This window comes from Aethalodelphis obliquidens, unplaced genomic scaffold, assembly GCF_003676395.1.
Source record: "Aethalodelphis obliquidens isolate GAN/ISIS:26980383/991018 unplaced genomic scaffold, ASM367639v1 scaffold5, whole genome shotgun sequence".
Lineage (NCBI taxonomy): Eukaryota > Metazoa > Chordata > Mammalia > Artiodactyla > Delphinidae > Aethalodelphis > Aethalodelphis obliquidens.
In genome coordinates this window covers 67,717,802-67,732,978 of record NW_020837949.1, presented here as the reverse complement: position 1 = coordinate 67,732,978, position 15,177 = coordinate 67,717,802, and the positions used below count along the sequence as shown (strand labels likewise).

At 35.4% G+C, this 15,177-nt stretch overlaps 1 protein-coding gene across 1 annotated transcript in view; it reads left to right on the top strand.

The window, feature by feature from the left end:
• Window positions 1-15,177, top strand: part of AGMO (alkylglycerol monooxygenase) — a 323,204-nt gene that overhangs the window by 102,000 nt on the left and 206,027 nt on the right. The window contains exon 4 of the mRNA XM_027102575.1: window positions 5,895-5,998. Within this exon, the coding sequence (XP_026958376.1) occupies window positions 5,895-5,998 (104 nt within the window). The remainder of the gene's footprint in view (window positions 1-5,894; window positions 5,999-15,177) is intronic.

Below are 15,177 nucleotides of genomic sequence, written 5' to 3'. Positions count from 1 at the left end.
AGATAAAAAGTGAAAATTTGGTCAGTCCTTCAGATGACTGGTTTCTATGATGCTGAATGTCTGGATATATGCAAAATGTTTTGAACAAAAATATGGAGGTCCAGCCAGTTTATCAATTTTATTCTCATTGATTTGATATTTTTAGATATATTTAGTCATTTATGTTTTGGTATTAAGTGGACAAAGGATAGATTAGAAAAAAATAATAAAGACTATCAATCTCTATTCACTGAATGAATTAGCAATATCATCAATTTTATCATCACTTTGATTTGTTGCTATAGGAAGTGAATGAAATTGTGATGACACAATTGATGATGTCATCATCAGTGCATTCAATGAGGGTATATTCTTTGTTATTTCACCAGCTATTAAATTTTCCATTTAGACTTGACTTTGGCAGTTCGAGTCTGTTACTAATATTTTGATTGCTTAGTTCAGTTACTTTTTTGAAATCATTTATCAGTCATGTTTATCTGTTGGAAAGAGATGGAACAAATTTTTAAAGGATACACTTATACCTGGTACTGATATTTTCAAATTCAGAGTGACAATTGTTTTCATTCAAAAATAGACTAGTTCAGTGTTTTGTAGCGTTAGATTTCCTGCAAAAGGCAGTAAGCAGTAGCTCCAATTCAAGAGATTTAGCACCATCATTTAATAATGTGTGTTGAGCTCCTTAATGTCCTTTACTTATTGGAAATTACCAAATACATGTCATCTGGGGCTCACAGAATAGTGGGTCCCAGTCACCTCCATTTCTGAAGGAGAAATAAAACTCCAAGAGGGGAATGAATGCATCAAATAAATCACTGTTGAGAGAGAGAGAGACAAAATTTTAAAAAGCTTTCTCTCCTTTAATGAAACTTTTTTCCCTCTCCCTTTTAATTTCATTTTTATTACTTATAAAATAAAGAATTTGAACTAAGTAACCTCATAAACTCCTTGCAGTTCTCATGTTCCATAGTTACCACACAATATGTTAAATGTTCCATCAAGTGTTACTAACATGCCTTTCTTGGTGCAAACACCAACATTTTGCAACTATGCCTGAACATTTTTTCCTTCATAACTCGAAGGTTTTCCAAATTATGAGTGAAGGCAACATCATCACCCCCAGGATGCCCCAAGACTTCCTGTCCACTACTGAAGATTAAATAGCTCTCATATAGCTGTAAAAATTCCTTGTAGACCTTGTTTGTGTCTCAGATTAACCTAAAGAATTATTTCTCTCCATTTCATAGGTGACAAGAAATGACAAAAGAGACTTATTTAGATATACTTTAGATGTATAGTACATATAGAATCTGTTAGCTTCTAAACTACAAGTTTACTCTGCTTACAAATTTTCCTCATTCTGAAAAGTTTCTTGGAGGTAACCTCTGTTCTTATACACACTAAAAATATCTTTTAATGTAACTCTCGAGTATATAAATTGGATTTCATCAAAATTAAAACCCAGTGGTTTTAATTAGGTACTGTAAAAAAAATGAAAAGTCAAACCGCAGACTGGGAGGAAATATTTGTGTGCAGAATATATAAAGATATCTCAAAACTCAATAATAAGAAAACAACCCAATTAAATTGTGGGCACTAATTTTGAATAGACAAAGAAGACATATAAATGACAATTAAGCACATGGAGAGGTAATCATTGTCATTCGCTATTGCAGAGAAGCAAATTAAAATTTCAATGTGATAATAATACACACCTATTATAATGTTATCATATAAATAAATAAAATTAATAATGTCAAGTGCTGTCAGAGATGTGTAGCAAATTTAACTCTCGTATACTGCTGGTGGTAATACAAAACGGCACGGTCAGTTTGGAAAACGTTTTGACAGTTTTTGGCAACCTAATGTAAACATCCCATACAGTTCAGTAATCTCACTCCTGAGTATGTGCCAAAGTGAAATGAAACTTACGTTCACATGAAAACTGTACTAGAAAATTTATAGATGCTTTATTTGTAATTGCCAAATACTGGAAACACTTGAAATGTTCAACTACTAAGTGGATCAAAACAAAACAAAACAAAACAAAAACTGTGGTACATCCATACAAATGCAATACTACTCAGCAAAAAAAGGGAACAAACTACTGAAAAACACAGCAAAATGGAGGAATCTGTGATGCATTATGCAAGTGAAAGAAACCAAATCAGTGGATACTAGGGACTGAGAATGAGGTCAAGGAGAATTGACCACAGTATTAATTTTCTACTGCTTCGTAACACATCCGTGGCTTCTCTCATGGCTTCTGTAGGTCAGAAATCAGTGCACAGCTTGGATCAGTGCTTCTGGCTCAAGATCTTTCATGAGGCTGTAGTTAAGCAGTTAAGCTGTCTGCTGGCTGTAGTGTTATCTGAAGACTCAAGTGGGGGTGGATCGGCTTCCAAACTCACTTACATGGTTGTTGTTGGGATTCAGTTTCTTGTGGAGTTTGGGTTGAGGAGCTTAGTTCCTTGCTAACTGGTTAACCTGAGGCCTCTCCTAGTCCCCTGTCATATGTGCTTCTCCAAAGGGCAGTTCACAACACAGCAGGTGACTTTGCTCAGACAGAGTATATGAGAGTACAAGAGAAAGCACCTAAGACATAAGCCACAGTCTTTTTATAACCTAATATCAGAAGTGACATGCCATAACCTTTGCCAAAATTACATTTACTAGAAGGGAGTCATAAAATCCAGCCCACACCCAAGGGGTGGGTTTATACAGGGGGTTGAACACCAGTAGGCAAGAATCACTGGGTGCCATCTTAGAGGCTGCCTCCTATAGGAATCCTCTGGGTCCCATGGATTCTTATTTCTCTCACATTCAAAACACTCACCTCTCCCAAGGTCCTAAACATTTCATCCCATTACATTATAAGTTCAAAGTCCAGAATCTCATCATCTGAATCTGGGAGCCATGGTAGAGTCAGCCTGCCATACACAAAGTGGAACAGGGAACTTTTAGGGGTGATCAACACTGTTCCATATCTTATCTTGATTGTGACAGTGATTACACAGTGGTGTTTGTTTGGCAAAAACTCATAGAACTAAATATCAAAAGGGATGGATTTCACTGTATGTAAGTTGTACCTTAATTTACAAAAAATAGAAACAAGGTAACAAACTCAAGAATATAACATACATACAAACACACATATTACATTAAATTTTGGCCAAACAAATTGAATGATTGGTCAATGTATTAATAAAATATATTTAAAGAAATCTATATTTTGGCACTGGAAAGTAGCATTATTATTTCTAATATAATTAAAAAACCATAATAACATCATATGCTTAGAAAATCAATAATTTTTTCTTATAGAAAAAGAAAATTATTATTGTTGACAACTTATAATTTTATTAATTTTTTTCACAGAAAGAAGTTTATTGTGATAATATCAATTTTTTCTCTTTAACATTTGGTTTTCTTCCTTAGAACAGACAACTCATCAATTCAAGTATTAGGGAAGATGAACATATATATAAATGTACTATTAACTTTTTCTCATTTTATTTACTAAAAAACTGTGGGGACAATTTTCTATAAAATGTATTTTTATAACCACTTTTGAAAATAATTTACTTCAAATAAACTGAATATAGTCTGTGAAAAAAAAACTCTGTATTTCTTCTTGTTTTTCCCAATTCTGAAAAGTGACAGAGGTAAGGCAGTGGGATCCAGTTACTGCACCCTGTTTATACAGCTGTACTTCATTGAATGAAGGCTTGTGTTACACACAGTTTGTGATAGGAAGTAAATGCTTTTAAAACAACTATAGAGACAGGTCTTTAACCTCCACCCTCATGGATTCTTTGTTCCACCATTTAGCTTCTGAGGAGATTATAAGGAGGTAGTTCCAATGCATATTGTTACCCTCTAATTAAACCCCATCTGATTAGCTCATCCACTTGTGAACTCATAATATGGATACATTATGATGAATTTTTTTAAACAAAAATCCTGAAAGGCCCAACAAAGTAGTGTTTTTATTTGTAATGAAGTTTTTATGTGACAGATTCTGAAATGTTCAATAATGTGTATGTTCTAAAGAGAAAATGGTGTTCAGATTACTTCAGATGTTCAATCTGTAAAAAGTTTTAAAAGATTTAGGAGATTCATCAAATTTATTACCTCTTAATAATATTCCACACAACATCTGAAGATTTCAAGTGCCATGGGATTCTTTGTATCGCTCTTATTTTTATAGCTATATAGGCTAGTCAGTAAACCAGAGATTTAGGTTCTAGGTTATTTCAGAGATTATGCTTGGGAAGTTAGAGATCATTATGGTGAAGTAGTTCTCATTTGTGTAAGAACAATTTCCTTCATTGCTCGGGTAGAAATACAGGGTCATTACTAGGAACGATTAGAATGATTAAAATGTGAAACCAGTCAGGATCTAAGTTAGATATAAACTGATGGTTTGTGAAAATACTTGCCCCACTTGAAAATATATGACTTTAATAGAAATGACTTCTGATAGAGCTGTGTATTCATAATCCTGTTCATAATCTCATTCTCACAGAACTAAGTCTGTCTTATATCTCATTTGTTTACCAAAACTCTTTTGCACATTTTATTTGGTAACTCCCTACAAAGATTGTCCACAGACCTTTCATTTCCTAAATGAATGGCCAAGAAGAAGTCCACCCAGAATGACTATATCTATGTCTATATCTCCATTTATCCATGCTTTTCATTTTAAAAATTTCTAACAAATTGTTCTGCCATGTGCCATGTATTTTAACTATGAGTATATGGCAGCTGCAGAGACCAATAACTCAATATTTCCACTTTTAGGTTCACTGTTCAGTTCCCATGCATCCAAGCCTAAAAAATTTTAAATTTCTAATCTGTACTGGCAAGGATACAATTATCACATCATATGGTTAATTCTATCTCGTGTATTTGTAGCAAAGGACAAAATATAAGTTAGTTTAGCTAAGAGCATACTTTCTTTTACTAAAACAGAATATATGGCATTTTGATCTGTAATTCTGGTAGGAAATGAAAAATGAGGGCAGAATGAAAAATGAGGGCAGAATGAAAAATGTGGGCTTGTTTTCTTAAATTCCATATACTTAGGTGGTTATTATAGTGGCACATTTGCTGTAGAAAAGGCAAGCAACTCTCCTTTAGGTATATATGAATCTCAAGACAGTACGAGGGCAATTTACATAATGTTCGGTGAAAATTAACAATTTGCATTTTCTTTTTTATTTTGAGGACAAACGGCAATTAGGTGGGACAATTTTAGAAATGGTATACTGTTTTGGTGAGGTATGGGAAGAACTGTATGTAACTATTAGTTATTAATATATATCTGTAAATAAAACTGAAACCTTAAATCTTAGGGCCAGATGTTATTCTGCTTTGCCTCTTATTCCAATAGACAGATTTTGAAATTTCTTAAAAAGCCATTAGGGAAGAATATTATGAAATATTTCATTCCAAAATTTATACACCAATTTCTCCCATCAGAGTACTCTTCTTTAATTAGAAATATGTTATCACATGCTGAAAACTTATCACAATGCATTGACTGCATTTGTTACAACATTACCAGTTGGCCTTTATGATTTGTCACGTTGTAATATGTTAGGAAAGTGTAAGTTTGGAAGTCATTTCAGTTTCCTGAAGGCATTTAATTATATCATATACACTATACATATTTATTGGCTGTGTTTCAATTTTTTTATTTCTTTGTAATTTATACCATCTCTGCTTCCAAAAATGATTTGAGGCAGCTCATTTTAATTATAATTATATTGGCTAGGTTTTTCAGAGATGTTCGAGATTTTTCTTCCTCACTCAACAGAGCAGCATACATAACTGAAAATGAAAATTGCTTTGTTCTTATTGTCATGGCTCATTTCAAATTGTGTGTTTTGCAGAGGTTAATTTTATGTGGGCTGCACACCAAACACACCACAGTTCAGAAGACTATAACTTATCCACAGCGCTGAGACAGTCTGTCTTCCAACTGTACACTTCCTGGGTAAGTTTATGAAATTGAATAAAGGTGATAATATAATTTCATTTAGTCGCAACTGTTTCTGTTTCCTCCAAGTAAATGAATAGAAGCTGTTTTACAAAAAATGCTTCTTTCTCCTCTGTAAGGCCAGACACTAAAGTGTTTCCTTCTCCTCTGTGAAGCCAGACACACATGAAGGAAGTGGTTTTTTCCAATGGTAGTCTTTTACTTGAGGCCCCAAAACTCACGGTGAGAAAGTGGCTGGCTGTTCTTTATTTACTGTCAACTGAGGAGTGTGACATATAGACAATGTATCTCAATTCAAATATATGTAAAGATTTCATTACAAACTTTTAAAAACAGTTTTTAAAAAATCAGTTCCCATTTCTGCATGCTTGAGTAAAATCTAATTAATTGCTTTTTATCTATGTATTAGCATAGTTAGTACAATGCTCAACAGAAAGTTTGGCTCTAAAGTATTTTAACATAAGGAAATGACAAGACTAATGAATACCAGAAATCGCCTCTAGTTCTAAGATTCTTCTCATTCTCTGGGCAAACCTGGTCCACTTGGTACCAGACCTCATCTGTGATTGTCCCTCTTTAGCTCTTCTGAGCTGTCTAAAGTACTGCTGCTAAAATGCACCTTGAGCTAGAAAGTCAGAGTTATCAATGTATAAGTGCATTCATCAGTAGCTGTTTACTAATGATAAATTATAATGATAATAATACAAATGTTCATCTGTATGGTTCTTAATAGTTTGCATGTATAATACTTCTATTAGATATGATTATTGAATATTTTCTATGTGCCGGACAATCATCTAAGACCTCTTTATGTATTAATTCATTTGTTTTTCATGACAACTTCAAGGCATAGGTACTAGTATAACTCTCATTTCAAAATGATAACTGAGTCCATAGTTTAGTCACAAAACTAGTAAAGGGAGGAGTAGAATTTGAACTCATTCAACCTGGCTGCAAAGATCTTAACCTCTACACTAAATTCTCTTCTATGTACCTCTGTATTGTTTTTCACTTATGTCATATCTTTTGACCCCTGCCCCCCGTGCTGTGCTAGATCAAGTATTACCATTATCAGGTACCTGTAGGCCAATGAGGTTAATTACACAACCAGTAAGTGACAAAGTCCCATATTTGAAATCAGATTCTTCATAATCAATAGAAAGATGTACTGGCATGTGTTCTGACCCAAACAGGAGCATAGGCCATACAAATGGATAAGCCAGTGGTGGCACTAATACATTTGCTGCAAAGGATATTGAAGGAAATCCACCCCCTGCTCCCCACACCATACACCTATGTTACAGCTTATATTAATTTCCTAGGCCTGTTGTAACAAAGTACCACAACCTGGGTGGTTTAGAACAACAGAATTGTATTGTCTCACAGTTCTGGAGGCCAGAAGTTTGAAACCAGTGCTGGCAGGGTCATGGTCCCTCTGAAAACTCTAGGGGAGCAGCTGTTCAAGTCCTTTCTCCTAGCTTCTCCAATCTTCACTCCCCATGGGAGTCTGATCTTCACATGGGGGTCTCCCTGTGTCTGTGTTCAAATTTCTCTTTTTTTATAAGGACACTAGTCATGTTGAATTAGGAGCCCACCCTACTCCCTTATGACCACATCTTAACTAATCACATCTGCAATGATCCTATTTCCAAACAAGGTCACATTCTGAGGTATTAGGGAATAGGATTTCAACACATGAACTTTAGAGTGACATGATTCAATGTATAACACAGCTCTAAGCAATATACATGGAAAAGAAAGAAAGAAAGATAGATAGATAGATAATTTCCCCCTCACATCTTCTATAGCCAGCTTGTGCTGGAACTTTAGAAGGTTAAAAGTAGAGGAACATACTACCTATTACACGCTGTATGTACCTCAAGACTGGTCCAGTGAATGGAGGGAAGGACAGGCTCCTGACTGGGGAGGAGAATACTGTCCACCCTCCCTTCTTAAGGAATAGCTGCATTAATACAAATTGCTATTATCCTATACAAAATAGGCTGACTATATGACTGATTAAAATAATAATCTCAAAAATATTTATTCTCTCCTGATTTATATATTACTCTTTGCATAAGGATAACTCAAACCACCAGTAGTTACATTTTGGGGGAGAAAGTCTCCAAGGGATGTAGCTATGTTGGAAGTTGCTCCAGGTAAATCAGTGTCATTAATGAGTTAATTATCTGAGGAATGATCAAAGGAAAATTTTCTATCTGAGCATCAGAGATTTCAGAAGTAGAAGAAACCTGGGAGATACGATATTTAAATCATCTATTTTTAAAGCTACAAAATGAATCTCAGGGGAGCCCACCCATCATCCAGTATTGAACATTGTTGGCTGGAACAGTCCAGACATCTTACTCCCATCTTTATCCTGGTCTAGCTTGTGTCCTTTCCCCTATTATATCAATGCATCCAAAGATACAGATTAGTGAAAACTGAAGTGAAATGCAGGTTCACACCTATTTATTGCCAGACTAAATTCCCTTTATAACCTCTTATCACTTTGCCAAAGACACAGAAAATATGCTGAATAAGTAAATGAGCATTGGGAACGCATTACAGCTTTTAATTTGGGGTGGAGATGGGGAGGAAGAGAGGATTTCCAGTATGGGACATGAAAGGTAGAGATTGTCAATCAGCCTGGATTCTTGGTTAATATTTGTAAGTGTGCCAGAAGATAACTTGGATGGTTTCAGGATCCGTGATGGTTGCCAGTCTGTGATAGCTCTTTCTAGACATTAAAATCAGAGTTGTCAGTTCTCTTCATTTTCTTTGCATCTTTTGTAAGATTCTTTTCATCGATACAGCTATATAAGGCATATAATTTGGTAGCTACTAAGGTAACAATGTATTTTAGAACAAATAATAAATGGGTCATGTCTTTGGAGAGAAAATTGTGAAATGAAAAGAAAAATTAAGCTCAGAGTGCTTTTCTTTGACATTACTATGAAAATTAGGGTGGCAGGCCTGTCATTTAAAGTAGTTAAAGATGAGAATTTATAGCCATACTTTTTGCATTTTTTAAATCCAGTTTTAGGTGATTTAACATTACTTATCCCCAAAGAGCTACAATTAGTGGAGTAACTTTTTTTCCCCAAATTATTGATTTTTTTTTTATTGAAGTGTAGTCAATGTACAATATTATATGTTACAGGTATACAAAATAGTGATTCATAATTTTTAAAGGTTATACTTCATTTATAGTTATTATAAAATATTGGCTATATTCCCTGTATTTGTTGGGGAAGCTAGTAAAGTAGTCGTGTTCAGGCTTCAGAGGCCACACTAGGCCTCTCTCTGACCTGACAATGACACTAAAGCCGGCTGCATGCCAAACTGCTGAGCTACACCCAGGCCAAAGGGGTGGCGCCAGCACACACTGTAAACCACTAGATAAGATAGAGAGTAAGTCCTGGGACTTCTTGCACCTTGAGGGTCTGGCCAGCCCCTGGGGATCAAGAACATTCCAAGACTTATGAGTTAAGACCAAGGCATTTATGACAATAACCAGAGCTGCAAGCTTGCATGTAGGTTGATTGTTACCAGCATGCGGCCTGGTGCTAAAAACTGGGCTCCTTCGAGTGGCAAACTGAAGTCTCACCTGTGGGGTGGATGCACCGCCTGGGACCCTTCCCAACTGGGACTCCAACTTTCTGTTACTTGGGACTTCCCAGCTGCTATTTGAATCTGGATGTAGGTGTCGGACCAATCTGATGATATATACTCTGTTATGTCTCTCTAATACTTTTATTCATCCCCTTCTAATGCCTGTATATTGAAATTAAGTTAAATAATCTTCTATTAAAAAATTAATTAAGTCTGCTCAGTTGTGTGAGATGAGTGGTTATTTTGCCAGTGAATCCAACGAACCTTGAAACAGAAAGAAGGATTTCAGCAAAACAGTATTGTACAATATATACTTGTTTATTTTGTACAATTATAGTTTATACCTCTTAATCCCCTATCCCTATATTGCCCCTTTTGGTAGCACCTTTTTAAGTGAGGCTTATTCATTATAATTAATTATAATAATTAAATACATTAATATTAATTATAATAATTAAATATATGGTTTTGCTTGCTACTTCAGTCTTTTATTATACATCTTAATAATATAATGCCTTAAACATGATAGTCTCTCCACTTTGCAAATAATAAAATGTGTCTAGACTCATGAATATTATGTAATATATAATAGGGTCAAGGTTAACATCTCATTTTCTTCCAACTTCATAAATAAAATATCTGAATGCTACAGCTTTATATTCAAAACATAGTTATAGAAGTGCTCAAAAAATAAAAGAATGGGATAAGTCAAAGGGTTACAGGAGCCAATTTGAAAGAGCTCCCAATGGCCAAAATGTGGAACAATTTGAACAACAAAATATATAACATAGTGTGAAGTTATAATCCAAAGTATAAAATAAATATCTTTGAAATCAGTCCACATTGACATAGATAAATGATTAAATACATAAATAAATAGGAACAAATAAATGGGAAACGAAATCCCCTAAAGAATTTCAAGAGAATTTCAAATTATATATGTAGATACTGCCCCCATCCAGGAAATGGAGGTTAATACCTCCTTTACCATTGCCCTTTGAGTGTGGACTCTAATAACTCCTTCACAAAGAATAGAGTATGGAAAGGGACAAAGGGTGGGGTGGAAGTGGAAGTTTAACTTCAGATTGAAGAAACTTAGCAAACACAATAAATCGCGGGTCAAAGTTTACATCATCAGGTTGTATTGGTAGCAGGTACCCTTTGATAAGATGTGATAAAATTATGCTGTTGGTATGTACCCTATGACAAGATACATGGGAATGGACCTTCACCCCTGTGATCTTTGTCACCAAAACCCATAACCCCAGTTTAACCATAAGAAAAGACATGTGTCAAACCCAAACTGAGTGACATTCTACAAAATACCTAACCAGTACTCGAAAGTGTAAAGGTTATGAAACACAGAGAATGTCTGAGAAACTGTCACAGATCAGAGGAGACTATAAGATACAAAACTAAATGTAATGTTTTATCCTAGATGGATCCTAAAACAGGAAAAGAATATTAGGGGGGAAGAAAAACAGAACTAATGAAATCTACATAAGGTGTAGAGTTTAGTGGAGTTTAGTTAAAAGTAATGTACTGGGCTTCCCTGGTGGCACAGTGGTTGAGAGTCCGCCTGCCGATGCAGGGGACACGGGTTCGTACCCTGGTCCGGGAGGATCCCACATGCCGCGAAGCGGCTGGGCCCGTGAGCCATGGCCACTGAGCCTGCGCGTCCGGAGCCTGTGCTCCGCAACGGGAGAGGCCACAACAGTGAGAGGCCCGCGTACCGCAAAAAAAAAAAAAAAAAAAAAAAAAAAGTAATGTACCACTGTCACTTCCTTAGTTGTTTCAATGCAGCTTAGTAATATGTTAACAATAGAGAGTCTGGGGGTAGCAGGGGAGGTAATGTGGCAACTTCCTATATTATCTTTGCAACCCTTTTGCAAGTATAAATCTATTATAAATAGTTCATTAAAAGATAGAGCTACATGTCCATACCTGCATTTTCAAACTCAGAGCCACTGTAGATCATATACCAACTCTAGAAAAAAACAACTTAGATCTAGCCATTAGCAATAGACATTGATTCCTGGAACCCCCTAGAGTATCATAAAGAACAATGATTCAGCCATGCAATTGTTAAACTGGCTGTTGTTCTAAAGTAGCTATGTTTCCATTCTTAATGTCTCAATCCAACACTCATTTTCCAAAATGTCAGCTCTGAACAAGCTAAACTCCTTTATTGCTGTTAGAAAGGAACCTCATAGAGTCCTTATCACAGGCAGAGCTGGTCTAAACCTCATCCAACCTGTTTCCAATCTCATCTTCCACCCTCCCCCATTGTCACCCCATCCAGTTTAACAATTAATTTTCAATTCTCTAAATCTACCATGACACAATGCCTTGCTATTTTATTGAACATACAGTTATCTCTGCCTAGAAAGTTATTTATGCTTTACCTCTGATTGTTATATCCTTCAAGATTCATTTCTCTTTTACAGCCGCCTTCCTAACTTCCCCAGGTCACTTTTTTTCCTTTCTGTCCTCCCGTAAAGCCTTGCATATTCTATGATAATACTTATTTGCATTGTTGTCTTTCACACCAGCATGTAAACTTTGAAGGAAATGAACCTACTTCTATTTTTTCGCTGTTACATACTTAGCATGTATAAAGTGCCTCATGCAGTCAGTGCTTAATAAATGCACATAACATGAATGAATGAAACAAAAAGTTTAATAGTTGTCAAAGAAATTATTTTTCTAAGTTACCTAGGGTAAGACCAGTGTGTGAAATAATTTAAATCTGTCAGTCATTTAAATGTTTATGATCTAACAGATCCTCAAAAAATTAGAGCACAGCGTGAGTAACTTAATTATTTTTTGGAATAAAATATATTTTAACATATTTGCATGACATATGAAGCTATTGAATGGGAAATAGTACACTATCTACATTTCAGTAGGTGAGTATTTCTTTTAAAAGCAGTAAAAAATGATAAACAGTTAGTTTAAATGACTGGGTTATGTAATTTTTTTTTAGCTCTGTAGTATCTGTCAGAGGTACTTGTTTTTTAGGTTGGTATTTTCAGTATTACAAGAATTAGTAAAATATGTTTAGAGCATATTAGCAGTCTAAAAATAAGTAAATTTTAACCAGTATCAGAGGAAAGACATACAGTTAAAATACCAATTTGTGAAAACCTTTATATCTGTAAGTTAGGGAATATGTAAATGTATGATGATATTATTTTTGAGCATAATAATTTCAAAATACATATTAATTTCATTGAGGAAACAGTAGAGAACAACTCACTTGGAAGAAAGAAGTCTGGGTTCCAGCCTTAGATCAGTTATTAGCTAGATTTGCCACACTGAACCAATTAAGTAATGTTTGAATCTCAGTGATTTTGAACATGAAATTAGGCATTAATATTTGCTCTGCCTTCTCATATTGTTATTGGAAGATCACCTTAAATAATGTGTGTAAATTCTTTAAATTCTTTGAACTATATGAAGTATGATTCACATGTATAATATTGTTTTTATATTACACATAAAACCGCAGAGGAACTTTTAGTGAAATCTCAGATCTTTTTATAATGACACACTCTCTGCCAAACTACATAATCAAAGACTATTTTTCAATATATGGGAGTTGGAGTTATATAAAGATAAATGCAAACAAATAAAGACACAAAAAACTAACAACTTTGATGTAATGCAGTCAAATGCAGTGGGGATAAAATTCTCACAACTCTTATGTCACAGAAGGAAAACATGCCTTGAGCCTCCCATGAAGTAAAAAAAAACAAAACTTCTCTCAGGACCTTGCCTCAGAACTCCAAGGTATCCCTTCACCACCCTCAACCTCCATTCAAGGACATTAGTAAGGCAAAGTTTATGTCCATACATTAAATAAAAGAAGCACTTTGCCAGTTTGTGTGTTGACCAGTTTTAGATCCTTGATTCTAGCACAGATCAGCAAAATGGAACTATTCTGGGGCTTACCAAGCCATTTTGAAATTTGGTAAAAATAAAATTTTCCCCTGATTTTTGATATTTTTCTTTACAGAAATCTGATAGTCACTTGTAGTCCTTATAATGAAAGATAAATAAGGGTATCATAGTGAAGACCTCTACATAAAACAGCATTATCTTATTGGCCTTTAAAGAAAATGTTCAAGTGGCTAAAACACTCCCTTTACATGTTATTTTTCTTGTTTTGAGAAACGCATCCACTCCTGTTTTTTTCTATATACACTTTTGACTGACAGAGGTCTTCATGGTGGCAGAGGTTGGGGATATGAAGAGAAATAAGACATGAGCTTTTGTTCTTAAGGTGATTGCTTTCCTTGGAGGGATTCAATCAAGTCTACAGCCATTGTAATACAAATTGTTAAGGATTTAGAGAGAGATGTCTGCTCTGAGAACCAAGGAGGGTCAAGTGAAGCACCACAGAAGAAACGAGGCTTGAGCCTAATCTGTAAGAAGAAAAAAATTTTGCCATGAATATGGTTATAAGTGGAACATTATGTAGAAGGAGAATGTCTGTGAAAACACGAAATTATGAACAAATATGATAAACGTAGGGAATGGCAAGTAACATGTATGGTATGCGTATTATTTTCTTAGAACTGCCCTAACAAAGTACCAAAAACTGTGACTTAGAACACCTGAAGTGCATTGTCTCACAGTTCTGGAGGCTAGAAATCTAAGATCAAGGTATCGGCAGGATTGGTTCCTTCTGAGGGCTGTGAGGAAGCATCAGATCCACAGCTTCTTGTGGTTTGCTGGCAGTTTTTGGTGTTCCTAGTGTTGTAGATGTATCACTCCGATTGCTGCCTCCCTCTTCACTGAAGTTCCTCCTGGGTTCATGTCTGTCTCTGTGTCCAAATCTTCCCTTTTTAGGGGACATAATTCAACCCATCACGGTATGAGTATGGCTAGAATACAGGATGTATAAGAAGGCGGAATGGGGAAAAGGGGAAATGGCTAAGAGCACAGAAATGGGAACAGAAGGGTGGGCCCAGATTTCTTAAAGAAGACTTTCTAAGTGGAAACACAAGCACTTTCTCCAAACATCACAATTTAAGTAGATGTGTTTTAAGGATGGAGATGGGTACTCTACCTGCAATCAGAGGAATTGGATGTCTGTCATTGCTAATCACAGACTTAAGGAATTATTCAATCTTTAGTTTCTCAATTCTCAAGGAAAATGTCTGTAAAGTATTACAGAAATAAACAAGAATCATAGAAGTGCAGCTATTAGTCAGGTTAAACTACTTTATTAAAATAAAGTAGACATGAATCTGGAGCTCAAAAGATTTTTTAAAAAATATTTCTTTCAAAGTAATTATACCCTTGAGCTTCAACCATTTTGCTTACAGCTTATTCATGGACAGCTCTCCTCTGTCAACCCCTGCTTTTTCTCCCAACTTGTCATTCCTCGTGGCTTTCCTTCCTACTTCATCTAACCTAAGATGCTTAATGCCCATGACGCTAGCAAGTACAGGCTACCTCCTTCTGCTACATCTGCCCTTAAGTCCCCAAGCCTTGCTTGAATCTGGTCACTCACCTGCTTCACTGCCACACCCAGCTTGCTGAGCGCCATGGGT